This window comes from Oryzias latipes, chromosome 11, assembly GCF_053564925.1.
Source record: "Oryzias latipes strain Hd-rR chromosome 11, Olatipes_Hd-rR_3.1".
NCBI classification, from domain to species: domain Eukaryota; kingdom Metazoa; phylum Chordata; class Actinopteri; order Beloniformes; family Adrianichthyidae; genus Oryzias; species Oryzias latipes.
This window is the reverse complement of record NC_136247.1, coordinates 8980001-9007500: the sequence shown is the minus strand read 5'-3', so window position 1 is coordinate 9007500 and position 27500 is coordinate 8980001. Positions and strand designations below refer to the sequence as shown.

Genomic DNA, 27500 nt, shown 5'->3' with positions numbered 1-27500 from the left:
ACAGAGCAATAAAACAGCTGGAATGAGTCCTGAATTATTCTACAAAGGTAACAGGTTTCATAACAGGAAGTTGTTGATTTCTAAAAGTAATAAAACTGCAAAAGACTTTTTGTTTGACGTTGTTCATCATGGTTTGGTTTCTCCAGGATCAAAAAGTCTAAGTACTTCGTTCAGCTGTCCTGCACTTTTTAAACTCATTTGGAGTTTCATTCCATCATTTCAGGATCGTCTGGAATGTCTCAACGTTTGCAGCGTTCCTATGGTAACTCACAGCCCGGATGATCCTGGCGGAGCGCAGCTCCGAGTCACAGCCGCCCCACACTCGCCAGTCCTGGTACTCGCCCTCCTCCAGCAGGTACTGGTGGCCGCGGAAGCCCTCCTTCTGGAAGCCCACCCAGCTGCGGCAGCACAGGACACACAGCTGAGCTCTGGTGGCTGCAGCGCCCCCTGTCTGCATCCGATACTCTACTCACATTCCTCCCAGGACCTTAAGCGACCCCACGCTGCCCATGAAGACGGTCTGCTGACTGTCACTTCTGGATATGAAGTCTCTCATGTTGGCAGTGATGGTACGCGACTTTCCGGTGAAGTATGGTTTATCGAAGATGACCATCTGCAAACGGACAGCAAGAATCACCACCCATCCAGAGTTTCTGCTGCTGCAGAGACGTTCTGTCATTCTCACCTTCGGTTCTGTCATGTTTTCCACTCTCGGCTCCCCCTGTTGTTGAGAACAAAGAAATGCATTCATCTGCCCTTTTTCTCCTGAAAAGTATTTTTTCTGTTCGCGTTCGAGCGTCATACCACTTTCAGTGGATGGAGTGAACCTATGTAAGGCTTTTCCACTCCCCAGGCTGCTGGGTTGGTATACCCCCCCACTTCCAGGATCCGCGGGACACCCTGGAAAAAAGGTTCCGCGTACACGAGCCAGCTGAGAAGCAGAGGAGAAGGGTGGTCACTCCCCGATCAGCTGATCACACAAACGCCTCTGTAGGGTCACTCACAGCCCGGAGTTGACGATGATGGAGGTGGCCTTGATGGGTAACCCGAAAATCCTGGCATCCTCTGACGTGTCCCTGAAGACCACCTTCTTCCCCTCCGCGTTCTCCTCAGGAAACAGGCTGATTTCAGGAACGCTGTAGTCCTGAAGATGAAAACATGTTATTTTTTGAAATAAAAGAAAACAGAGTTTGACATTTTTTTATGTTTTCTGTTCTCGTCATCTTTTTGTCCGACATTTTCTAACGGGGGATAAGTGGCGTCATCTCACCCTAACCGCTCTGCGCATGGATCCGATGATGAACCTCCGCGCCGGCGTGCTCTCCGTCGGCCCGTCTTCTCCGCCATTCTCCTGGACTCCGTTCTCCTCCAGCTCCTCTGGGGGGCTGAAGGGGCAGCTGAGCTCGATGTCGCCCTCATCCAAGGCGAACTTCTCTCCTTTGAAGTTGGGTTTCTCGTACAGCACCCACCTGGAAGGAAAGCGTTCAGCTTACAGAGTTTCCGTGCTCGTCTCAGGCGTTCCTGCCCGTTTTGACCCGACCGCAGCTCTCAGGAACTACTTTTCAGGCTCTTCCATAGAAAGAGATTTTTTTGGGAGTCATGCTTAGACAGAAACAAAGGTGTGGTGTTGGCGTGTTTGTTTTCCACCCGAATGAAGGTGGCACAGGATTAAAACTAAACTAAAACCACCAAGCTGCTTTTAATTACTGTTGGATTTCTTCCAAGGGGAGGAAGGTTCTCCTGCAGTGAAGCGCTGAAGGCTGAAGGACAAAGACAGGAACGGCTTCCTTCAGGGAGATACTTTGACTGGAGCAGAAGTTAGCCGCCTGAGATTAACAACAGGAGAACTTCAGAGCTCCTGATCCAAAGGTCAGTAGAACGTCTACAGCCAAAAACATGACATCATGGAACCCCCCCGCCACTCTTCCAGACCATATGAAACGAGGACCTGTTGGTCAGGTTGGAGGAGTGTGGGGGATTTTCCTTTAGTATTTTTGGTCCCACTTCAATGAAAGGTTGGAGCTGGAAGTGATGACATCACACTCACTCAGTCCAGTTCACTTATACAGTTAACGGTTGGTAACAATGTTGGTTTAGCCCCCCCATCCAATCTAATTTGGAGGCAACTTTTTCTCTGTCTTTGTGACCCTGTCTCCTTGTTTCGTGGTGGACATTCCACCCTTTCGCAGCAGGAGCTGCAGCTCTGCTCGCCGGGCAAAAAGCAGAGCAGACCGGTGAAGGGACGCTCACCCTCCCCGGACCACCCTGATGGAGATGGTGTCCTGCAGCTCCCAGGACGAAGCATCAAGGACGTCGCCGCGGACCTCCCATCGTTGGCCGCACATCCCCGGCCGGTCGTAGATGAACATCTAGAGGAGAGAAGGTTCGTGTTCCATTTTTATGATGGACATTTTAGAAAATGCAGCTTAAAACTGCATTTCTGAGCATTTCTTTATTCAAATCGTTGTGAATCAGGAGCAGACGAAAACAATGCAGTTTGACCAAACATTGTTTTTGTGACGTATAAAATACGCTGGGCGGCCGCAAGCTCCCTGCTCCTCATCGCCACATGTCTCCGTTTTCTGAACATCTGCGATCTTGCTCGCCATTTCTGTTGCAACAGTAATGAGGGGTTCGGGGTCTGAGGGACTGTAAGCCAGGGGGAATAGATTTAAAATAGCTCAAAAAATGCTCGGGCGACTGATGGAGATCAAAGTGCTACAGCTATATTGTCTCTCCAAGCATCTGCCGTGTCAAAGCAGCTCACAGACCGCCAGGAGGAGGAGCTCCAGGCCTCTTGGCACGCATGAAGCAGCCTGAGCGCAGACATGTAAAGAGCATGGAGGCCCTGCAGCCAGGGAGGCTTCTCCCTTCAAACTCCTGCACAGGAACAAGCAGTTCAGCAGCAAGACCAAGCAGGCCTGATCTTTTCACACACAGGAGAGGAGGCTGTGCCCCTGTTTGACACTGGAAGCCAGATGATTGTAGTGGTTCTTATGATGAAGAGCGGGCATTGAAGTGCAGCTATTTTAGGTTCTTGAGTAGAGCATGAGAGAACAGGAGAACTCCATGCTTGCTGATTTCAGGGTTCCAGCAGAAGTGGCTCGTCATTTCTGAATAATCCTAAAATAATGATAATAATAATAATAATAATGAATAAGGAGTACTGCAGCCTGGACATCCATCATCAATGCACCTGATTAATAACAGGAGGCTGTCCCAGGAGCTTCTGCAGGCAAAATTAGCGCCTGAGGGCCAGAACTAGCCCAACTTTGTCTCATTTCCACCATGAAAGCAGCTGTTCTGTGCCAAGAACAGTAAAGCCTCTCCTCAAACCAGACTATTGTGTGGATGTTTGCAGTCAATTTGATCAAACTCTGGCTGTAAAAAGAGAAGTTAACCCGACCTGTTGAGTATTTTCCAGCTTTTCCCCACATTAGACTTTAGCAGCAAACGTAGCATCCTTCAGTTTCTCTTTGAGTGGTTGCATCTGAATTCTTTCACTACTCAATTTGCAGAGCTGTACTAATCTACAATTCTAAAATCGAGTGCCCTTGGAAATTTCCCAGAAGTCTCTGCAAAAAACCAAATGCTCCCTAGATTGGAGGTTATTAACTACAATGCATTAAAAAAAAAAATCGAAAACATAGATTTGTGCTCTGAGGTATTCAGTTTAGCTTCTTACAATTAGGCAATGTCTGCAAAAAATCTGGGACGATCTAGTGCCCCGGATATTAAAAGTTATTTGGACACCGGCAAATATGACGTCCCCAATTTCATGAATTTAAAACCTAAAAAGAATAACTTTATAAAGAATAAATTAAAAGAATCTTTTCTTCACTGAAATTGTTTGAATGCAATGCATTGTGGTCTATCTTTACCAATCTAACGAGCATTGACGCACATTGGTTTCTAGGGCACTCAATTCTGCAAGTGTACACTCCAACAGCTTTACAAAACGGCTCTGAAGTGCACCAAGTAGTGAGTATGAAAGGAATTTAGACACAGCCAGCGTTTAGCATGACTAACATCATATTAGCAGCATTTAGCCACATTAGGCTTCAAGTTTTTAACAGTTTTTGAAAGAAAAAACAGTTGAAGTATTTTTCTTCAGGCATATAATTTTGCATCTTTGGCACAATTTTAGCTGATTTGACAGGTTATTCCATTTTCTTGGCTTGGTTTAAAATCAAAGATGGCGTCTGCTGTGTTTGGCTGATCAAAGGCTTTGGTGCTCAGCGGTGGGGGGGGCTTTGGTGGACCTGCCAGAGACTCACCTTTCCAGGGCGGGGGTTGAGCTTTCCGTGCTCCTTCTCTTTGGTGAGCTGCAAACACAGAAACACCAAAAATCTGTGAGCTCGGGTTGGCTGGCATCAGTCCAGAGTGAGCAGGTTCAGATACGGTGGGAGGAGGTCTGAACTCTGGAAATTCTCAGGAATGATGACAAACGCTTCTGGTGCCACTTTGTGGGTTAAGAAGGTAAGGAACGGCAGATCTAGTCAGCCTTGCCAAAACGGTTGGTTTTTGTCGCCAACGCTGCGGGATGTGGCTGATCCGGTGAAAACTTCACGTGAGTGAAGCTTTTCACGTGACGGACATCACGGCTGCTTGTCCTTCATGAATGTGGGTCTCAAGTGTCTCTGCTGGGACAAAACCACAATCCAGATCACATTTCCCTCCACGGACCGGCTGCAGCCCAAGCTCCAGTTTCACTGCCCTGGAAAAGTGTTTCCGGCGTCGCTCTGGTTGCTTTCTTTGTTTTGTTTTGTTTTTTCTTTCACATTTGACATTCCTGCTGAACAGAAAACAACCTGGAGGTCTGGTTCCCTGCATTCTCAAGAACGTGTGACTAATGTCAGGCGCGCTAAACTAACATGCAAATCTGGCGACAAGTTGCCTGCAGCGACGAGATTACAGAGGACGGCTTCATTTATGCAGCTGACCTTTAGAGCCTCTAGAAGAAGAAGAAACTCAACAGTTACGGCCTCGTGCAAAAGAGATGAAGCCCAGAGAAACGCAGAAGAGCAGCAAGTGTCCAAAGCTTCACCACAAACTGGCTAAATGTTATTCTAGCTCAAGAAATCCCCAAAATGACAGAGTACCACAATCCCAAATTCAACAGTAGTATATACATTCATTCCAAATTTTGCAGTAGCCCAATCTGCTGTGAGTCTTAAGATCTTTCCCAGAAAATAATCTTTTCAGCGTTTACAGTCTGTACCCGAAGCCTGATCACTACTCGCCACAAATCTTACATCACTTCCTCTTGTCGCCACACATTGGGACAGTTAAGCAGTTTCAATTAGAACTAAAACCAAATTAATTAAAACCAAAGAATGCGTAAACCCACCCAGCTGTTAACATGCGTTCCTGTGGCTAAGCTAACTGAGGTTAGCCTTAAATCTCATCAAGTGACTGTTGAGCACGGTGGTAGAGGGTTGGTGGGATGGGCCAGTTTGGATGAGTGTACATGAGAGAAAACGTGAAATTGAAAGTGGCTTTTCTGAGTCTTCCTTTGACTTTAGGTGGTAAATCCCAACAAGGCGCCATCACCACCGGAGGACAGCGCTTACTGATAGGAACGTCCTCAACGTGTGGACACACCCCCCTCAAGTATTTTTCTCTGGGTGAGGTGATGAGCGCCTGGAGGTGATGCTGTGTAATGAAGGCTTGAGTCTGTCGACGCGCATGACTGCAGCTCAGACTGCCATGCTGCTCTGTCAGCACTCTGGGTCAACGCCCTCCCCCAGGTATGACTGAAACATTTCTTCCACTATTGAATAGGAACAAATTCCTGACCATGATGCATTCAGGTTTAGGAGAAAAATGTGACAGAAATCAAACTCACAGTGTTACAAGAAAGAAACAATAACAGGAAAGAGAGCTACAATAAAAACATGTAAAAACACAAACATGCCAAAAATAATCAAAATAAAGGCTAAATTAGCTATAAGAATACATTAGAAAATATTGTAAAAGACAAACAACTGTTTAAAAAGAATCCTCTCCAAAACTGTAAAAACTAGCAAAAGCTAAAAAAATGTTAAGGCTACATGGGTGTGTGTTTAAAATGAGAATAATAATGTTTAAATGTTTAAAGAGTCACATAATTTGGCTAATAAAGAGGAACAAAATAATCAAAAAGATTCATGACTGAAAGTTGGCCTTAAAAAAGCCATAAAATGTTAAATTAAAAGAGAAAAAGCTGAAAATAGAAAAAGGGAAAAAACTTAATTAGGGATTGAAATCTGCCAGAATAAGAAGAAAAAAAATGTTATATTACCAGCTATTAAATAAATTGAGCCAACAAAATACACTGACATTAAATCTGAAGTCGTGTCTGAAAGCCGTTTAGCAAGTCTCAACAAGCTCATGATTCTGTAGAAAATCATTAGTGGATTGGAATGTTCTTCTCAGTCACACACAAACAAGCACACAAACAAGCACACACAGTTTTCTGATCAGTTTCTGCAGTGATCCTCAGTTACATACATGAGGGATTCAGGTTTGGAGCATCACATTCAGACAACCCCTGAGGGGACCTAAGGAGAGGGCAGCCGACCCGTAGAGTGGGCAGCCGACCCGTAGAGTGGGCAGCCGACCCGTAGAGTGGGCAGCCGACCCGTAGAGTGGGCAGCCGACCCGTAGAGTGGGCAGCTGACCCGTAGAGTGGGCAGCCGACCCATAGAGGGGGCAGCTGACCCAACCAGGGGGCAGCCGACCCATAGAGGGGGCAGCTGACCCAACCAGGGGGCCCCCGACCCAACCAGGGGGCAGACGACCCGTAGAGTGGGCAGCCGACCCGTAGAGGGGGCAGCCGACCCATAGAGGGGGCAGCCGACCCAACCAGGGGGCAGCCAACCCAACCAGGGGGCAGCCGACCCAACCAGGGGGCAGCCGACCCAACCAGGGGGCAGCCGACCCGTAGAGGGGGCAGCCGACCCAACCAAGGGGCAGCCGACCTGTAGAGGGGGCAGCCGACCCAACCGGGGGGCAGCCGACCCGTAGAGGGGGCAGCCGACCCGTAGAGGGGGCAGCTGACCCAAACAGGGGGCAGCTGACCCAAACAGGGGGCAGCTGACCTGCAGTTGACCTGAAAAGGGACCCATCTCCAGAACGACAGAACTTACGTAAGCGTCGGGGAAAGCGCGGTACTTGGAAAGCATGTTCTGCTCAGGTTCGGGTCGCTGGAACTGAGATACGGCCTGGCCCCCACTCAAGACCCCTGAATTCTGGGCCAGCATGGACATCGAAGGGTCTGGGATGGCAAAGGGCCAGTGCAAGTCCTTGGAGCTTGGGGGGGAAAACAGGTGGGTGGGGCTAAGCAGGTGGGTGGGGCTGCCGATGTAGGGAGGGGAGCCGATAAAGGGGAGGCTCATACGGGGGGCGTTCAAGTCGTAACCTCCGTTCGTCGGAGAAGACGAGCCCACAATGAGGGAGAGGCGCTCCAACCGGGACCCGGAGGGGGTCGCCGGGCCTTCGCTCTGCTCCTTTGATCCCAAGCTGAAGTGGTCGCCTGAAAGGGGGCGGGTCTCTGGCAGAGAGCTTCTGCGGCTTGTATGGAGCTTGTTGTCATTCTCTGCAGACATGAAGCTCCCAAACAAAACGCTGCTATTGAGGCGGGACGACCTGTTGGGCAACCCGTTTCCGTTCACATCTGGGGGGTGCAGATCCTGAGAAAAGGCGTCATAGAGGTTAGAAAAAAAAACAACAACATCCCAAACAAAAATAAACAAATACTTTAAAGTGCATGTCAGACGAGAGCGTCTCTGTAGGACATGCAGACGTACCTGGCTCTTCATCAGCTCCAGCGGGGATCGAGTGTCCCGGGAGGAGCTGCTGCCCAAACCCAGGTCAGCAAGTAGGATGTTCAGGTTTCCCTCTGGCTTTTGGGGGGGGGTATCGGGGGTCCTGTCCTCCTCGATGGGGGGCAGTGCAGAGATGTGCTGGGGAGAAGGTGCCTGTGGACGCTGGGGTGTGCTCCCCCTCTTCAGAGAGGGCTCCATGCTCCTCAGAGTGTCCACCAGGGTCTCCATGTCCTGCTGGATGTGAGACTCTGTGTCTGGGGACTCGGGGGCGGCGGGGGGGTCAGGGACCAGCTTCACCAGGGTGGCTCTGAAGACTCCGCTGCAGTCTTCTTGGCTGCTGCAGGACAGCTCTGGCTGCTCCCAGTTTCTGTGCGACTGCTCGCTCTCTGCCTTTTTCTGTCTCTGCTCGTCTCCTTTACCTGCAGGTGCAGCAGGCTCCTCCCACTCAGAGCTCCTCCTCCACTCCTCTGAGTCGCTGTTGCTACCAGCAACCTTTCCAGAGGGGGAGGGAGTTAGATAGTCCTCTGTGCTGCTTGGTTTATATGGAGTCACTCCGTAGAATCTGTTCTTCCACCTAAAGTCTGGCCCAGAATCCATTTCTTCTGTCACTTTGTAAAGGTCATGGTTGGGGGCGTCCTCTCCTGGTGGGGTCGAGCTCTCGGAGCTCAGCGGGGTGTACAGGCTGCCTCTGCTCATCATGGCTGCTGGTTCGGACTCCGATGTCAGGAGGATATCCAGAGGAAACCTGAGTAAAAGTGACAGAAATGAAGGCGGAGCCAGCAGGTGACAGCTCCCAAACGCTGCACTCACGAACACACCGTCTCTAAATATCTCTAGATGATGATTTTTCCTTCAAGGTGAATAACTTCGATATATATTTAGAAATGTGTCTCCTTTGTTTTGTGGAGCAACAACACAAAAACGGGAACATTCTGGACTCAAAGTAGAGCAGACTTTCAGAAAGAATCTAACACGGTGGTGGGAGTGTGATGGTGTGGGGGTTGAAAAGCACCCTAACAGCCGCAGCTCCGCCTCTGAATGGGTCGACAGGAATGTTTTTAAAGAGTTCTAGTTTTTATCGCTGCACGATATGAATAAAACTCGCAGCGTGCATTATTAGTTAGTGATCTATATTATGATGACGATACATGAACAGACAGCAAAACAACCATTTCATCATTTCCCATTTCCCTGCTACAGTTTTATTTAAATAAAAGTCAATGCAACTTAAATTACACTCCAGACAATCCACGTTGATAAAAGGGGCATTAAAGAGCTCCACCTGATTTGTCGACGATGCGATCTGATTGGTCAAATGCGAAAAGGGCTCAAATTTGTCAAATACTTCAAGCTTCCATAAGATTGTTTTAGCATGTGGGTCAGCAGCCTGTACCTCTCAAAGAGCCATTTTGAACCGTTTCCCACTGAGATGAAAGCACAGGGACAACACAACACTAGGTGTGTTAGAAAAAAAGGTTTTGCCGATATATCACGATAGTTCATTTGGCAATACTTGTATTGATTCATAATGCTGTCAGGACATTTATTTAATTATTTGTTTTAATTATTTAATTCTTTATGAGCGTGATGTTTCCTTTGATCTTTTTTCCCCATTTTCCACAACCTAGAATAGACTTTTCTGTCTGTCAAAACAAATTCACTTTGATGCAGACTCGTTTCTATTTATTTTTTTTATTTAAATCCAGTAAACCCAATAAATTATGTTAATTTTATGGATGACAACTATTTTTTATGAGGAAGCAGCTGTTAGTTTGTCTGGAATCATAAGCGGTGAGTCTAAGCCCCGCCCCCGTCTCTCTACCTGTTCGTTGTTTTCCCCCACGTGCAACCCACCCTCCAGCGTGTTCTACACAGACAGCTCAACATACGGTCATCATAGCAGCAAGGAGACAGGACAGTGGAGGCACCGTAATGCAAATTTAAATAATTTTACACGGAAATGGTGGTTTTAGTCTGGGTGGGGAAAAAAAGTCTTTATTGGGGGCTCATGTGTCCCTACGAGATCACCACTGACTGTCTTTCCAGAAAAACTTTGCATCCCATTACAGACTCTGGTCGGTGTTACCAGCTGCAGACACGCCCCCTCTGCATGCTCACGCTGCTCTCTCGCTCTACCTGACGATGTTAAAGGCACCACGACAATCTGAGAACTTGGTAGTTATTTTACAAAAACACAGAGAGCCGCTGCACAGGCATGAAAGAGCTGCATGCGGCTCCGGAGCCACCGGTTGTCGGCCCCTGATTTAGGGTTACCATTTGTGGCAATTTACACCATCTTTTGCGTTATGTGTATCGCACAGGCTGATGTTGCAATGAGCAGGCCTGCACAATAAATTGCAAATCTATTGCTATCGCGTTATCAAGCTTTGCAATGCGCGTATCGCAAAAGGCAGAAAAATTGCAATAAATGGTAGCCTTAAATGTGCCAAAACGATCTTATGGCAGCTTAAAGTATTTAGCTAATCAAAAAATCAATTTATGCATTTGACCAATCGAATGGAGCCCTTTGATGTTAGATGCTAGCCTCCTATGTAGACGAGGGTCTTTTGGAGTATCATTTAAGTCATGTTGAATCTTATTTAAACTGTAGCAGTGAAATGGGGCGGGTTGTTCTGCTATGTGTTCATAAGTTATATCGTCATCACAATATGGATCATGAATATCGCGGGATTTCCACATATCATGCAGCTCTAGCAATGAGGATAATTGTTCTGTAGGCCAATGAGGAATCTCTTTCATGACCTGAAACAGACATTTATGATAGGAAAAAAAAGATGGAGAGTGTGTTCATACAAAAATTTCAATTAGATTTGTGGGCAAGAGCACTGGCACGTAGCAACCCTGGCCTGGCCCCCCTTCCCCCCCTGAGAGCTCTCGCTTTGCTCGCCCTGTCTGCTAGCTTACAGCCCATCACACCTGCAACTCAAAATCAGGGCAATTGAACCGTTGTAGGTACCATAACCGTTCGCCCTGAAACTTCCGTTCAGGGTCCTTTCGACTGAAGGTAACGTCACACTACAGTAACCCCACCTGGACAAACTACGTAGCGTCGAGATCTGCTCGGGCTCTACAAATTTTCATTTCACGTTCCCTTTTGTAACCTAAAGTTATTTTCCCTCATAAATTGGTCTGACAATGTTCCTTGTAATTTATGAAGAGATTTTGCAACAATCCGCTTGTTATTCCAGTTTGAGTTCAGCCGTGGCTGAAAATGTTGTTAGCACGGCTAATGGTGCTAATCCGGGTCTGTTCTGCCAATAATAAAGCACTGGCCGCACAGATTTAAAAACCTATAAGGGATCATGCATTCAATAATAATCATAACAATAATAAAGGCACGTTTAGAAGACAATTTCACTTTATGTCAGAGCTTTGTTTGCTTACAACAGACTTCATAATATTTTCTTCTATGGTAGTTTTGTAATTCGTCCAGACCAATCACCATCTGACACGTCCTTGGACCAACGCACAGCCAATCACATAATATGACGTCAGCACTAGTCCAAGGACCCCAAACAGAAGTTCCAGGCCGAACGGTTATGGTTCCTACACCGTACGATGATGAGATCGGACCATGAAAAGGAAGCCAGCGTATTTTGGACGTCACAATTACGATCTTTTTCAGACTGAATTTTTCCGTCTGCTTCTGATTCACAAAACTGAATAAAGAAAAACTTTTTAAAACTTTGTTTTGTTAAGCTCTCATTCAAAGTTGCATAATCGAATTTGTTCGGTCGTCGTAAAGATTTTGGAGATGCAGGGTCGCATCAAGACAAATTTGCAGACAATAAGGACGTCGAAGTCGGCAGCGGCACGTATGCCGGTGCAGCGTCACGTTTGCCGGTGCAGCGGCCCGTTTGCCGGTTCAGCGGCACGTTTCCCGGTTCAGCGGCACGTTTGCCGGTTCAGCGGCACGTTTCCCGGTTCAGCGGCACGTTTGCCGGTTCAGCGGCACGTTTGCCGGTTCAGTGGCACGTTTGCCGGTTCAGCGGCACGTTTGCCGGTGCGCGGCACGTTTGCCGGTTCAGCGGCACGTTTGCCGGTTCAGCGGCACGTTTGCCGGTGCGCGGCACGTTTGCCGGTTCAGCGGCACGTTTGCCGGTTCAGCGGCACGTTTGCCGGTTCAGCGGCACGTTTGCCGGTTCAGCGGCACGTTTGCCGGTTCAGCGGCACGTTTGCCGGTTCAGCGGCACGTTTGCCGGTGCGCGGCACGTTTGCCGGTTCAGCGGCACGTTTGCCGGTTCAGCGGCACGTTTGCCGGTTCAGCGGCACGTTTCCCGGTTCAGCGGCACGTTTCCCGGTTCAGCGGCACGTTTGCCGGTTCAGCGGCACGTTTGCCGGTTCAGCGGCACGTTTGCCGGTTCAGCGGCACGTTTCCCGGTTCAGCGGCACGTTTGCCGGTTCAGCGGCACGTTTCCCGGTTCAGCGGCACGTTTGCCGGTTCAGCGGCACGTTTGCCGGTTCAGTGGCACGTTTGCCGGTTCAGCGGCACGTTTGCCGGTGCGCGGCACGTTTGCCGGTTCAGCGGCACGTTTGCCGGTTCAGCGGCACGTTTGCCGGTTCAGCGGCACGTTTGCCGGTTCAGCGGCGGAAAGGAAAGTGGGTCAAAGCAGCAGCGGGAGCTCCTCAAGGGAACAAAGGCCTGGAGAAAAAAACGTAACGTCTGCCTGATCTGACAGCAAAGCTGAGGAAGCAGAAACATTCCCCACTGTCATGCCTGCGAGCGGCAAAGTGGGCGGAGTCAATGTCTGACTTAAGTCTTCTGCACACCATCTTGATTACAGCCTGTTACTCTTCAGAAAAAAAAAAAGATCTGAGATTCCAGAAATCAAAAGAGAGATCTTTCATCTGTTACAATGTTTATTTTTGTAGCTCATCAATTTTCTTTTCTTTCTTTTTTTTCTCTCTCCATTTTTCGGCACAGCTCTCAGAATTTTGTCAATAAATATTGCCTTTCTAGAAGAAATTCACTAAAATATTTCCCTCTTTCAGCCACTTTCCACTTTTTAGGCAACATTCTCTTTGGGCATTCAGTGTACAATAACGCAGCATTTTTCAGCCTCATTTAGCCACTTAAACCCATTTTTTAACATTTATGGCCTTCGATTGCATTGTTCAGCCATATTTTGTAGGGCTTTTTTCAACAAGTACTGTGGGATCTTTACATTTTTCAGATTTATTTTGCATTTTTGGCTTTCTGCAGCATAATTTACCTGTATTTTGTGTTTTTTCAACAGTTAATATATAATGTTTTTGTGCTCTGCAGCTAATGAAGGTGCTCAGCAGTCGATTTACTTTAACTTAAAATTAAGGGGTTCAAAGTTTATTTCATTTTTTTTAAATTAATCTTCTAAAGATTATTTAGGACTAGTTGGTATCATTAGACTAGTTTATTATTTGTTATCCATTTCACACAATTATTAGTTCATTTCAGATTCTTTTTTATTAAGATATTCATCTCACCATTTAAGGAAAACTGAAGAGTTTCATCTTATTTCCCAAGAAAACCCTTTTTTCTAATTTCATAGGAATTCTGCCAGAAATGGTTCCACCTGTTGATGCATCACATCAGCTTTTAAATCAAAATGTATTGTCGAAAGAGGAGCCTACCATGTTTTACTCCCTGTCTGGATTTCATCTGGATTAGTTTTGGTGATTGTGAGATGAAAAGCTGCTCCGTCAGAGATAAGTGACTATTTGTTGTGATCAATCCCCATTTTTGGTTAAATTGAAAAAACAAAACAAAAAAAAAACACTTTAGACCCTCTGCTGCCTGTTGCAGACATTGCTAAACCAGAATTCATTGCATTTAGATAATTAAGCATAGGCTTATACATATTTATTAAATTTGTATATATCAGTCAAAAACATATTGTTTCCCATCACTTGATCTACATTTGCTTATCCCTGCATGTTTTGATGAGGTTGAGCTTGTTTAATCAAGTGAATCTGCACTGTGAAGGTGTTCCTCAAGGCTCTATCTTAGAACCATTTCGGTATGAGGCCACTGAGATGACTACTGTTGTAAATATTGGGCTATATAAATAAAAGTGAATTGTTTACAAGATTATGATTAGAACGGCTTTTATAGTTCAGTTTGGCTTTCCACTAACAAGAAAGACATTTCGCAGAATTGAGGTAGAGTTGAGTTCCTATGATTAGATGCTTTAGAGCGTAACATCAACATCCTGAGCGATGAAAGCTAGCCTAAGTATCCTCGGCTGAAACTATGTGGATGCAGGTGTGGTTTTTTTGAATGCATATTTCATCTTTCAGCAAGCATCCAAACTGTTTGAGGAATGGGACGCCACAGCAGGTTTACGTAACCCATGCATGTACACACACAGGTGACTGACAACACCTCTCTGCTGCACTCTGGTGGAGTTTTTTTTTTTAACTTGTCCTGTCAAACAGCTGAGCAAACAGATGAGAGCTGAAAGCCTCTTGAGTTGGACAGATTTTACTTTTACAACACACATACTTATGCTTTCAGACCAACACATGTGAAACATTTCCATCAGTCACGCAAACTATTTTTGTGCAAAGGTGAGATAGCACTGATGGAGTATTTGGAGGCAACAGCTGCCAAAATAAATTCATAAAGAATAATAAAAACTTGCAGTGTTGAATTTTTTACTCTGGATCAAATGAATCAACATATAGGAGAAATTTAATTCATAAATCATCCTGTATTGATTTGAAGAAACCAGGTTTTATTATTAATATTTCTTATCTCTGGAAACCAACATCAAAGCAAACGCAAAACTGTTTGACAGCAGTATTGTCTTTTAGTTGTCATTTGCTTTTAGCAGTGGTACATTCAAACTTGGTACCTTTACTGTTTTGCTTCAGGTGTGTCGACATACAGACAAAGGTGTGAGCACAAGCTTCACATTCCTCACACTGCTTGTTTTGCAGTTTGTTCACCTTTCACTGCTGCCTGGAGCTTTACTCTCAGTACATCTGTACATTTGGGTCATATCCAGCATCAGTTACACTTCAAAATGTGTGCTGCAGAGAACAAATGAAAGCAGGACTGGTAAAGGCGGATCGTGAAGCCCGGAGGACTTTTTGAAACTAAAAATCCTGAATTTTCCCACAGCCGCTTCATGGGATCGTTTCAGGAGTAAATCTCAGGAGTAAAAAAAGGAGCAGTAAATATGTGCTCAACCTGAGACTGTAACAGCCGGAAAAACTCGGTTTTACAAGGCTGCAGACATGCTCAACCTTTGTGAATATGCTTGGTATTGTTGCAGCTTTGTGTAAAAAGAAAAATAACAACATGCATGTTATCATTAAAACTGATTCATGCTGTTTTTCTTTTTATTTGACTATCTTTAAAATAAATTGTAAAATAGTACATACATATTAAATATTGTGTTATTTTAACTGGGACATTTTATAATTTAATACAAATTTGTATTTATATAAAATAAAAGCTTAATTCATTCCAGGCACCAAATTAGGTTTACAAAAGGTAAAATAACTGAGAAAAACAAAGTTGAAGCTGTTAAGTGACACTATAAAACCATAAAAAAAAGATTGCTAAAAATCAAATGCTAAAAGTGATAAATTACAACATAAGGTAGCTTAGCTTAAATAAGCTGGGATGCTGTCAAACAATGCTAAAATTCTAAGCTAGCTAAAGCGAGTACCAGAATGTAGAGATGAAGCTTAACATGCTAAAATATGTGCAATTAACCCAAAAAATAGAAAAGACAACAAGTTGCTAAAATTAGTTAGCAAGCTAGGATATTTAAAGAAAAGTGCAAAACAGCTACGCTAAAGCTAAATGTTGCTAACTCATAGCTGAGCTCTCCTTAAAAATATGTAATCATGTGAATTCGACTAAAAAAGAGCAAACATTTTCTAATATTCAGTGCTAATTTAGGTCATGAAGGTGTATTTCAGCTCAACTTAAAAAGACAAATGATAAAAATCGAATATTTATTTGAAAAAGGCTAAAGAGTCATTTAGATTCAGTTTACACTGCCCACAGAATTTCTTTTAATCTAAAGTCTTAAGTAATATTTTTCTAGACTTGACAAAATGTGTTTTTCTTCTAAACAGCTGCTTTTACTGGTTAATTGACCATCTCCAGGTGTTTCTGACGTCACAGAAACACACCCACGCGTGGAAAACCCAAATAGCAGCACCTTAAGATGAAAGTGTTTCGTGTTCGTTCGGTTTCCAAACAGCTCAAGCGTAAAAAGACATTCCTGAAGCCTGAAGTCGCCGATAAAGCTGGCGTCTCTGCAGAACCAGAGGACAGGACTCTCCTCTGCGTTCCTTCTACCTCAGAACATCAATAACTAACCTGTCATCCAGCTGATCTGGGACCTCCATGTTCCGTTCTGCAGCCTCTGTAACGCCCTGGTGTGAAGCCAGAACCTCTACTGGCACCTGGCGTTGCACGGTGGCGCTGCGATCCGGCGTTTCCGCCCACAGGGGGCTGCTGCCCGCGGCGGATTCTGCAGGCGTGCCTGACAGCACACGTGTTTCTTGGTCTGCGTTGAGTTCTGCTGTCAACAAAGCCGGCAGCTTGCCGTGTGGCGGCGCAGACGGAATCTCAGCCAACTTCTGGCCTACGGAACCAGTCTGTGTATCTTCAGAACTGCTCATTTGTTTAAACATCTCAAACGGGCCCTGGAGGCTCGCCACTTCTTCAGCATAGAGGTCTTTTTTTTCAGAGCCAGACCCCTCCCCCGTGAGCTCAGTGGAGGGCGGGGCACTCTCGCATTCCGTCATGTTCACCTGCAGAACAGGTGGTGCCACTAACTCCCCCCCTCCTCCTCCACCTTCTTGTACTACAGTTTCCACATTGTGTTCTAAAAGAAACTTTCCTTCATTCTGCAGAGGGTTCTGTGACCTCTGACCTTTTACCTTCTCCTGCTTCATGCCAACGATCCCGTTGAAGTTGGCCTCAGCTTCCTCCCCACCTCCACCCAGAAAATTATCCTGCCTCTCGCTCAGGGTAAACATCTCCTCATCGCCGCTCTCCTCCACGTTGTCCTCCTGAGCGCTGTAATAAACGTCCGCAGTGCTCCCCTCATCCGATCCCACGCTCAGGTACGGCGGACTCAGAGGTCTGTCGCACGCGTCCATCGGCGCCAACAAGCCCGGAAACATCCTCGGAGCCTCTGGCGCAGCCACCTGGCTGGAAGAAGGCAAGCGTTTTTCTGCCTGTGTGATGGGAACGGCAACCCGACCCCTCGTCCTCATGGACGTGACGTAGTCTGAAACAGGAGCAGCGGAGGCCCGACCTCCAGAGAGCGCCGTGGCGCCAGGGCGCACAAAGCTGCCGATGTGCAGTTTGGGAACTGAATAGGGGGTGCTCGCCTCTTCAGCAGGTGAAAAGCGCCGGATTTCCGGGTTTCCTTCAATAGAAGTCATTTTTCTGAGGGAGTCTTGGCTCCTGGGAGCTGCAGTGTCATGCTGCGCCGTTTGAACTCGCGGTGCGGCAGAGTGATCTGTGGAGGTTGGTGGGGTGGAGGGGATGGGTGTTAACCCTTTAGGAAAATGAGACTTGTAGAGAGCCTTATAAACTTCATCTGGACTGAACAAACAGGAATTCTGCTCATCCCTTTCACAGATTGGGGAAAGTGAGCCTTCTCTGCCGGGAGCGTTGAGCCGATCAGGCGTTCCAGGGATGGGGTTCACAGTTGCCTTGGAAACCTGACTAACAGTACACGTCACAGAGTGGCACCTCACATGATTCTGTCTCAGAGAGGCGCCAGATGAACTTGAGGTGGAACAAACAGCCAAGCAGGTCTCCGTTTCCTCTGAGCTGGAAAGCTGCAGCTCAGGGATGGAGGCGATGGGCGCCCTCGCCGTTTCTTCTATGAAAAAGTCGCTAAGAAGCTCCTCAGACTGCGGTCGGCTACGGAGCAAGGAGGATGGGCGGTCTGGGAGAGCGAAGTGCGATTCGGAGAGGTTTTTGGCCAAGGGAGGAGGAGAGGGGATGTCGAAGCGGGAATCCAGCTCCGGTTGAGAGGAACTGAACTGCCGGTTGGAGCAAGCCGGGTCCAGATTTCTCCGAGTGAGGTCCAGGAGACTCTGTGAGGAGAAAATCCACAGTTTCAACCTCTGAGGAACAAATGTAGAACTCCCTCTGCAACTCTGGTACAAGTGACCACTGGCCATGAAAAGTCTGTATAAACTTGTGCAGTGACACATTTTAGGCTTCCGTGTTCAAAACTCTCACATTAACACGTAGCTATGCACATTTCCAAAACCAACTTCGAGCTACATGTACAAAACACGCAGCCATTGAACACACGTTGAAAGTTAAACCAGGTCAAGATTTGAAAACATCACGGACTTCGTTTTGGGAGAAACTATGGCTGTCGTCCCTTCTCATTAACAGAACTACCAACCGTTTGAAAATTGATCATGAAGAAGAAAATAATAATTGCCATTTGTGCCCAGCTAGAATTCCATGACACCTAGTCTTTCATAAATCAGTATAGAGCTGGGGACAAAAAAACGCCTCAAGAAAAAAATTCATGAGATTTTCACCTTTTCAACATTTTGGACCAGGCCTCTTCCAGCTGTAGCTGGCGGAGATGCCTTCGTATCGGGGTGGACGCAGTGTGATCACAGGGGCTAAATGCGAATTCAAGAATGCACGTTTAGCGCAATGACGTCACATGCGCATATGCGACGTCACACATCATATATGTGGCTTAAAAGTCGAACTGCCACCAAATGCAGTTCAGTCGTCAGGCTATATCCAAAAGTAAAGTGCATCAAAATGACTCCCCCCATCATGATGTCACCACGATAAACCTACAATTTTAAATGTTTACCAATCTGTTAGATCTGCAGTCACTAAAATTTGTATCTCATGTTGGACGTTGGAAGATGTGAGGTGGAAAAGTACTTCAGAAGGGAGAAACGGACTGTTTACTTTGACGGTAATCTTTGTGGATGACACCATTCTGAGTCAAAAGGTGAGGTCTCCCCCTCAAACTTTTTTTTCCAAAATGTCCACAACTACAGTATTATCCGTTAGTCTGTTGAGTACAAGAACGTTGGCCAATATCTACCCAACTTGTAGAAGCTCCATTGGAAAAAGTCCTAAGTGGAAGGTCTATTTATCTTTAATGTTGACTCTGATGAAGAAAGCATTAGAACTGGTTGCTATGGAAACTAAAAGTTTAGTATGTCCTACAAAAACAAAAATCTACTAACATGTTCTTCATTCCACGATATGCAAAAGTCGCTATGGTTGCTGGGGACTTTTATCTTCATGGGGAAGTGGACATGTTACTAAACATCTGGTCTCCTCCAAATCAGCATATTAGCAAGATGAAGGTCAACCTGTCATCGTGACGGTAAACCACATCCTGAAAGTCTGCCTAAACCTGCTTTGAAGCGAAGGGACGAAGAAAATTAAGGTGCTTGATTACAAAAGATAAATTGCATCCAATAAACTAAAGTCCATACTTTTACTCATTTCCTAGCATCCTTTTGAGTTTTACTTGAAAAAATGTCCACTGTTGCTATGGAAACTGTGGAGATCACCGATCTCTACAGAAAACATACAGATGATGAAGCAAGAAAACATACAGATGATGAAGCAACGGGACAAGGTTTGGAAGGCAGTAGGAAGTCATCACCTCTTGTTCATCAAGGCCAAATGTGCTCTTTGAGAGAGTCTCCTCGTTCTTCTTCTTCCTCTTTTTCAAGCCAAAAGAGAAGGTAGCGAATCTTTTGGGCTTCCGGAGGTCTGACTCGGAGTAGCTGAATTCTTTCCCCTAAAAGAAAACGATTTACAAAGCATGTCAGTTACTCAATTATTTGTAAAAAAAACAAACAAAAAAACAACAGTCATGTGATCGATAGCTGGTATCTCAAACATTTTCTAGAGAAAATAATTGCTCTTTGTCTTTATTGGTGGCCTCCTGGCACAGAAGCTTGTAATCAAAGCTAATTGCTCACATTTAAAGCTGCTCCACTCTGAGGAAACACCAAACCTGAGGAACACGATTTTAATCAGCACTCAGGAATAACAAACCGAACCAACAAGTACCCAACAGTCTGATCATCAACCGAGACCCTTCTCTAGAAGGTTTCTGGAAGATCTGCAGATATTCTGTGACGGAGCATCCTCAGTGGACATCGTCCCACATCCGATCGTCAATGGTTTTCCGTCAAAAACGAGATGGACGAGGGGCGATTTTACGCAAAAACCCAATCAAAAACTCCCCAAACCTGGTCCTCAAGACAGCTGGTTTTGCAGCTGTCCACGCTCTCGTGAGTCCACATTATGAACAAGTAAACACACCTGATCCAGGTAACCAGCAAGAACATCTGGAAAAAGTGGTTGGAAGCTTTAAACAAACCCATAAGAGGATTTCCCTGAAGGTTCTGATGGTTCTAGTCCTCATGCATTATCATGAACGGCGGGTGATCCGGATGCGGTTGCAACACATCTATAAACCTGGTTCTACTGAGCATCACTTTCGCAACACCGGACCAATAGCGCCCTCTGGTGGCAGCAATAACTATCAATTTGTGGGCAATTTTTGAAATCAGGACTGTGGGAGATTTTACTTTTAGGGGAAAAAACGCCAGAAGATTAAGTCGGCCCTCTTTTTATGGGGGGGGGGGGGGGGGTCCCCTCTTAACTACCTTAAGGAAACAGACCTGAGTTCAAGTTGTAGCCCATAAATCTTCATGACAGGAGTTCATAAGTCAGAGAGATGTCGGTAAATTTCTTCTAGCCTTGGCCATTTTGATGATAAATCTCACAGAAAGCTAAATCCAGATTCACTTCCTGTTATCTTCATCGGTTTTCTTTAGGAGGTTTCTTTTGTTTTCAACCCAGAAGTGGAAAACTTTGATCTGAAATAGTTCTTTTACTGTGTGTTCTCAGCCTCACTGACCTTTGACCTGGGCGTGGTCCCAGAAACAGAGGAAGACTTCTTCAGCGAGACGATGTGATCGACCTCCACGGGTCCAGCGGGACTCATGGGCAGCGAAGTGCTGATCGAGAGGTAAAGAAAAAAAGACAAAGTAAAACTTTTACGGTGACCTGACGATTTTTCTCTGAAAGTTGACATCCATCAGTGGCCGCCCACGCACATTTCAAGGTCACGTGGTGGCAGTACGGAGACAGGCAGAATGCCCCCCTTTTTATACGGTGGATGGCACTTGATATGGACGGCTGCCGTCTGGACACATTTATCGACCAATCAGAGCTGCTGCTGGCCGGCAATCTGGCATCGACTTTTTTACATTATTGTGAATCAGGAGCAGACAAAAAAAAGATTGTGTGACGTACAAATGACAATCTGGGCCACAGGCTCTCTGCTTCGCTCCATTATGATGCATCAGCCTCTAGATGACTAGATTCATCTGTACGGCTGGATTTAAGACAGTCTAACCCAGATCCTTCGGGGACGGGGTTAAGACCGTTACCCTTGTGCTATCCTAGGCACTTTAACATTGGGAGTTGGGTCATCTAGACCCACTAGACAGTGTGCTGAACCTTTTTTCTTCAATGATTTGTGATCTTTACTGGTGTCCATGGATTACATGAAATCTTACCACCTTTATCCACCTTTGTCATGGTAGGGAGGACACGTCAGTGTGAGGGTGGGGTCATAGGATAGTACAAGGGTTATTCTAGATCAAAGATGATTTTAATAGGGCTTTGAGAAACTTGAACTAAAGTCATGTTTTGTTGTCACAAATGGGACCAGAGATGAAGACGATGCAGCTCTGCTGCAGTCCTTTTTTGGATTTCCATGATTATCACGAGGAGTGTCCAGATTTTCCTCCAACCTTCAAAATAATTGTTGGAACTTTTTCATCCAAAAGAAATGTGGTCCAGATGATCTGAACTTCAACATCTACATGTAGGATATTTGCAGCTGTGATTGAAAATGTTACTAAAACCCTTTTTTCTCTTCATTTATCAGATTTTTATTTATTTATTTCTGTCTCTTCATCAGCTGCTGATGTTCCAAGATGTCAAGGACAGAATAAACCCTCCCAGATCCCATCCAGCTCTGAGACAGAACAAACAGGTGTGGCTGGAAGAGATTGTTGTCAGTGGAGATAAGAGGATGAGTCACTTCTCTGTTCCATGTGTTGTGTGTTTATATGTCAGCGCGGCGTGAACTTTCAGATGTCCACCTTCAACAGGGACAGTCTCCGTCTCTGGATGCAGTCCAGAGACGACCACGGTTTCTCCTAAAGAACCGCTACAACCACCTCATGCCCTGAACGTCGACTTGTTGCCAACAAAATTCTTAAACCCTTCGAGATCTGATACCAACCTCATGAAACATCTCATGTAATCTCACCCCGATGTTAAACCTAAGATAGCAAAACTTTACCTCAAGTGTTGACTGTCTTTTCACTACCGTAACTCTTCAACCATTAACGGCGATTCTGGTTTCATTTGTTTGGCGATCCACAACTTCAACAGGCACTTATGTACCAAAACAAAAATGGAGGAATCAGAATAATAATTGTATTTCAGTCGTTTCAAACTGCTAGAGGAACTATTCGGAATGTAAAAAACGTGCACGTCTTCTTGACCTGCAAACCTCTAACATTTTTTTTTTGTACCTTTTGCTGCTGTATTCAAAGAAATGGAAATGTGCTCAAACTTCAGTGAGCATTCTGGGTCATCTATATGCAAACACTGAGGCTTTTCATCTGCAGAGAGCAGCTGTTTCTGAATGTTGGTGCAGTCCAGCTGCAAAGCACAGCGTCCTATCAGAACTGGTGTTATCTCATAGAAAAATTCAAACACATTGGACACGTTTGCAGACCAAGACGGGCATTTTGCATTCGCTGAAACATTCAGAAGAGATACATTTTTGTTTTTGAGTGCATTTTTTTGTTACAAGAATTTCAATTGCTGTTATTTGTTTCCAGATTTCTGTTTTTTTAATGACCCAATGTATTTGACCATACTTCCTGTAATTCAGCTGTTTTTGATTTAAACAAGTCATGTTTGACCTTGCTTCTCTGTGGTTCAGTTCTTCTTTAAGAGTTGCACAATGGCCAAAGGAGGGGGGGGGGGGTCCAAACTTTTCTGTCAATCTTATTAAAAACATCAAATGAATGGAAAACACTCAGGAATACAGTAATCACGCAGGGTTCTGGTTCTATGTCGATTTACGTGTTCTTTGCATGATTTATTCGTACATCTGTGGTTTTAACGTGGGGGGGGGGGGGGGCGACTTGAAGAATCAGTGACTAACAAATACTTTTTGCCCCCTTGTGCAGAGACTGCAGTCGACATTCCAGTGTTTCTAGAGCATTTAGGGCTTCTGGCGAAACATTCCTCAACAGTGAGTCTCAGCTGAGCTCCAAGGATGTTACCAAACGGAGTCCACAACAGCAGCTTTATCCATTTCCCGCACAGACCGATGGATGACATGTCAGGCATGCGGCGAGGCTGGTTTTCGGCTCCATTTATCAATCCATGAACCCCTCAGCTGAACAAAAGGCACAAACTCATGGTGAGGGCGTTTCCCCAGCCCCCTCCCACAAAGAACTTCTTGCTGTCATTTTGCACAGAACCTAAAGTGACGGACATCTACTTGAACGCCAAAACAGACAAAATACCTGGATTTTTTTCCTTTCTTAGACCCAAAAACCTTCCGTTTCTGTACACAGGTTAAACCCAACACAAACAGGTTTAGTCTTAATCCTGGATTTAGTCTGTCCCTGCATATGTGCTGACCTCAGGAGGAAGGGGTTGTGTGTACCGTGTTTGTTCTTGGCGCTGAGGCGGTGCTTGCTCACCTTTCAGTTCACCCTGTGCAAACAGTCATTCACCTGATGTCCCACACGCTGACACAGTCGCACTGTCCTGCTGGTTTATTTCATCGAAACTTTTACTTTTGAACTTCAGGTGAACTCTGCCTCTAAGGGGGCGTGGCTGCTTGTCTTCAACACCTTGGTCTGTTTTATTACCACAAAAGTTCACAATGGGTTGTAAAAACATTGTAATCACAACAGATGTGTTTTCACAGAAACTCTAGGGTGGGTCAGACTTTGCTCCAACTCTCAGAAGCCGATCTCCATTGGCCATATGCTGACTTTACGTGTAGACAAGGAGGTTAGTGTGCAGCATAAAACCGCTATCAGTACATAGACACAGCCTCTTTATCTCATCTTGACTTCACCCAGGTACAAACATGTTCTACACTGCAACTTACACAAGAAACTAACTCAAATGTGATTTGAAAGTGATAAAAAAACTAACCAAACATTAAAAATGTATAGATTTCAAAGTCCATTAAGGGAAAAAAGGAAAGATCAATTGGCATAAAAATGAAGATACATGTTGAATATCTTAAAAGTCAGTCTCAGGTAGATCTAGGAAAGGCGGCATGGTGGGGTTGGAGGTTTTGGCAGGGTAGCATTAGAAGATGGCTTAGAGCAGTGTTTTTCAACCAGTGTGCCGCGGCACACTAGTGTGCCGTGGGAGATGGTCAAGTGTGCCGTGAGAAATTGCCCTCATTAACTGATCTAAAAACATTAACCATCTCCAGGAAATCAGCTCTTTGTTCATCCAAACAGGTCCTGATAAAACACTGAGAAGTTAAGAATATGAAATATCATAAAATTATTTTTTCTTTGTGTTTATATGATTCTATTAAAACACTTTGATAAGAATGAAGGTACCGCCGCGGTACAGTTAAAGCTGCAGCTATAACTGTGTAAGGAAAAGTCCCGCCCCTTTAACTGTCTCCACCAATCATTCTTGAAGGCTTAATCACATGTCACCAGTCTGACCAATCAGAGGTGGTTAAAGTATTCACTTCCTTGTTTCGATTTAGCGCAAAAAAGTCTCTCTGTTCTAAGAAAAATACCAGCTAAAGCTCGTCTTTAGCGATGTAGCTTTCCACAGAATCTGGTATCAGACCGTGGAACAAGTTAACAAAACAATGAAGCTCAAAGACGCTGGTCTTTCTGTGGTCGGCGCATTATCGGCACTACATCTCCCATGATGCATTAAAGTGACTGTTTTAGCGGACAATGAGTCTCTCCTCTTAACGTCTTAAAACAACGAACACACAAACAGTTTTTGAATCTTTTGACTTAATTTTTAATACATCTTTTAGAAAAAGAAAATCTGCAGCTTCCAGCTTTTTCTGCAACAATTATCACAAAAATGCATGTGAGATTGCAGAGGGGCTGTAGATCAATACAGACTATGAGCTTTTTCTTTTTCTTTTTTTTTTTTGGATGCTGGTGTGCCACGGGATTTTTGTCAAGGTTAAAGTGTGCCGTGGCTCAAAAAAGGTTGAAAAACACTGGCTTAGAGGACTGTATATGAAACCTGGACTGAGTGGCCCGTCCTCCCTCGTGTTCCAATTAGGAAGTACCCACTGGCTCCAAGAAGCCACAATGCCATAGACCTCTATAGAGAAATATACAGCCATTACTTACTGCTCAAACACTAAAGGGAATGCCTAAACAATGGTACTCCAAGTCAGTCACACTTCTGTGTAATCAGACCGTCCAATTAGGAAGTAACACTGGCTGAGAATCAAATTCACATGTTGTTGCGCAAGAAAGTAGAATAAAGAACCGGTGGAAATAACAGGCGATCAGTAAGAATACTAATCCTAACCCTAACACACACACACACCCTCCCCATTTGCAGAGTGGTTCTGCAAGTGGGGACCACAGACAAATTCTCCGTCTTTGTGTTTTCTGGCTGATGCTTTGGTGACTTTTGAATGCCGACAGTTTTGTCACTTCAGTGTACAATGAGACTCCAACCTTTGGCGCCCTGTCCTCTTAAAAGATGAAAGCAAGATCATACTGAGCACATGTGACAGACGTGACAGAGTCTGGAGAACATTCTGCTGCTTGCACCATCGTCCAACATGACCAGTTTGGCAGTGGGTCAGAAATTGGTTTGGAGTGGCATTTCTTTGGACAGCCTGGCTGTCAATAGGTACCCAGATGAGATTCGCAGACCCCATGTGAGTCCATATGCTGGTGGGATTGGCCCTGGGTTCCTCCTACTGAAAGACAATGCAAAACCTCGTGTGGCTGAAGTGTGTCAGCAGTTTTTGCTATATAGTAGACGAAGCTATTGATGTAATGGACTGGTCCGCCTGTTCACCAGACCTGAATCCAGTTGAGCCCATCTGGGATGTCATGTCTCGGTCCATCCACCAACCTCAGGTTGCACCACAGACTGTCCAGGAGTTGGCAAATGCTTAGGTCCAGGGGATTGAGAAGATCCCCCCAGGAGACCATCCGCCGCCTCATCAGAAACATGTCTAGGCGTGGCAGGGCAGTCATTTGGGCGCGTGGAGGCCACGCCCACTACTGAGCCTTATTTTGACTTGTTGGATCAGCGTGTAGTGCGTTTTTCCACTTTGATTTTAAGAATGATTCCACATCCTGATCTCCATAGGCTAAAATAATTCCATTCATATTTTTGTGTGGTTGTGTTGTTAGCCAATGGTACTAAAGAATAAAGCATTTCAAAAGGTTGGTTTTTGGCTTTTTGTACATATTTTAAACATTTTAATAGTACAACAGATATTCAATTGTCTCCCTTAAACTTAGGAAAAATTTGTGTTGTCAATTAGGGTAAAAACATCAAACTGCATTTTTTTTCCCCGTGGCATTCTGTAATTAAAGACACTTGGAGCTCCACCTGTTATTGTGAAGCCAAAGCCTTTGGCCTCGGGGGCTGCAGGTGAACAGGTGAGCGGTACAGACACTCCACCGTTTGTTCAACACATACAGTATATAGAAAACGTCCAACAGCATGTATGGTCTATGCCAGCAACACTTTTCCTACAGTCTTATACACACAAGCGCTCAATGAAAATTAGATATTACGGGGTCGTAATTTGACATTTTTATATAAAGTATACAGACTTATTATGAAAAGCAGATTTTAAAGTGAGGATTATTTCGAATTCAATTGATAAATATGTCAGATAAGAACATGATAAAAAGTTCTGTCGTTTTTCCTTCAATAGCTTGTTTAACTGGACCCATGTGGTCGTCATGTCAACGGTCTTCTGTCTTTGGTCTTCTTTAAAGACTCGCTCAGATACTATTAAAACGTTCCCAGTGGTCATTTAATGATGCTGTTTATAGCCTAAATCTAAAAGCCTGTGTCGTTTTCCTGCAGAGCGGCAGGAATTTATCAGAAATTTGCCTCCGAGTTGTAGGACCATCGACACAGAGCAACCCCGCCCCCTTCCCCTCCCCATTATTGAGAGCTCTCCGTTTACAATCTCTCCCACTAGCTTACGTGCATCAAAAGTGGCGAGCAATATTGGAGTTTTCCAGCCGTACAGTTTAGAGCTAGATGTCATTTCAGACGAGGAAAACAAAGACGAACATGGATCTTATTTGTCATTGAGTGGATCCATCAGAATGGAGCAGAGCCGGGAACTTCACCCATTTTCTACGTCACAAATATGATCTTTGTTAAACTGCATTTTGTTTGTCTGGTCCTGATTCATCACGTTATGAATAGAGAAATCCTCAGACAGATGAATTTTTTAAACGTCATTTTCTTTATATATGTCCTCAATTATCAGAAAAACAATATAAAACGTGTTACAAACTTTAAACACAAATGGGTCTTTAAGAACAAGTTCAATAAATACGAATGAATTCATAATTGTTTGTTTCATTGTAAAAAATATAAAGGCTTCA

General features: G+C 45.0%; 1 protein-coding gene and 1 long non-coding RNA gene across 3 annotated transcripts in view; one reads left to right on the top strand and one right to left on the bottom strand.

Annotated features, from left to right (window-relative positions):
• crybg2 (crystallin beta-gamma domain containing 2) overlaps nt 1-27500 on the bottom strand; it is a 34167-nt gene that overhangs the window by 6201 nt on the left and 466 nt on the right. Inside the window, exons 2-14 of the mRNA XM_011481141.4 lie at nt 20720-20819; nt 19451-19588; nt 16147-17885; nt 7791-8553; nt 7131-7673; nt 4278-4325; nt 2251-2369; nt 1271-1469; nt 1005-1144; nt 805-931; nt 686-721; nt 474-613; nt 272-398 (exon numbers count right to left, since the gene is read on the bottom strand). Of these exons, the coding sequence (XP_011479443.2) occupies nt 272-398; nt 474-613; nt 686-721; nt 805-931; nt 1005-1144; nt 1271-1469; nt 2251-2369; nt 4278-4325; nt 7131-7673; nt 7791-8553; nt 16147-17885; nt 19451-19588; nt 20720-20819 (4219 nt within the window). The remainder of the gene's footprint in view (nt 1-271; nt 399-473; nt 614-685; nt 722-804; nt 932-1004; nt 1145-1270; nt 1470-2250; nt 2370-4277; nt 4326-7130; nt 7674-7790; nt 8554-16146; nt 17886-19450; nt 19589-20719; nt 20820-27500) is intronic.
• On the top strand, nt 2246-23213 carry LOC110015944 (uncharacterized). 2 transcript variants are annotated; one of them, XR_013658842.1, is made up of 4 exons: nt 2246-2383; nt 20710-20830; nt 21791-21865; nt 23079-23213. It is a non-coding gene; the product is annotated as an uncharacterized LOC110015944 (long non-coding RNA). The 2 variants fall into 2 exon arrangements; XR_002291206.2 differs by lacking the exon at nt 2246-2383 and adding an exon at nt 5611-5750.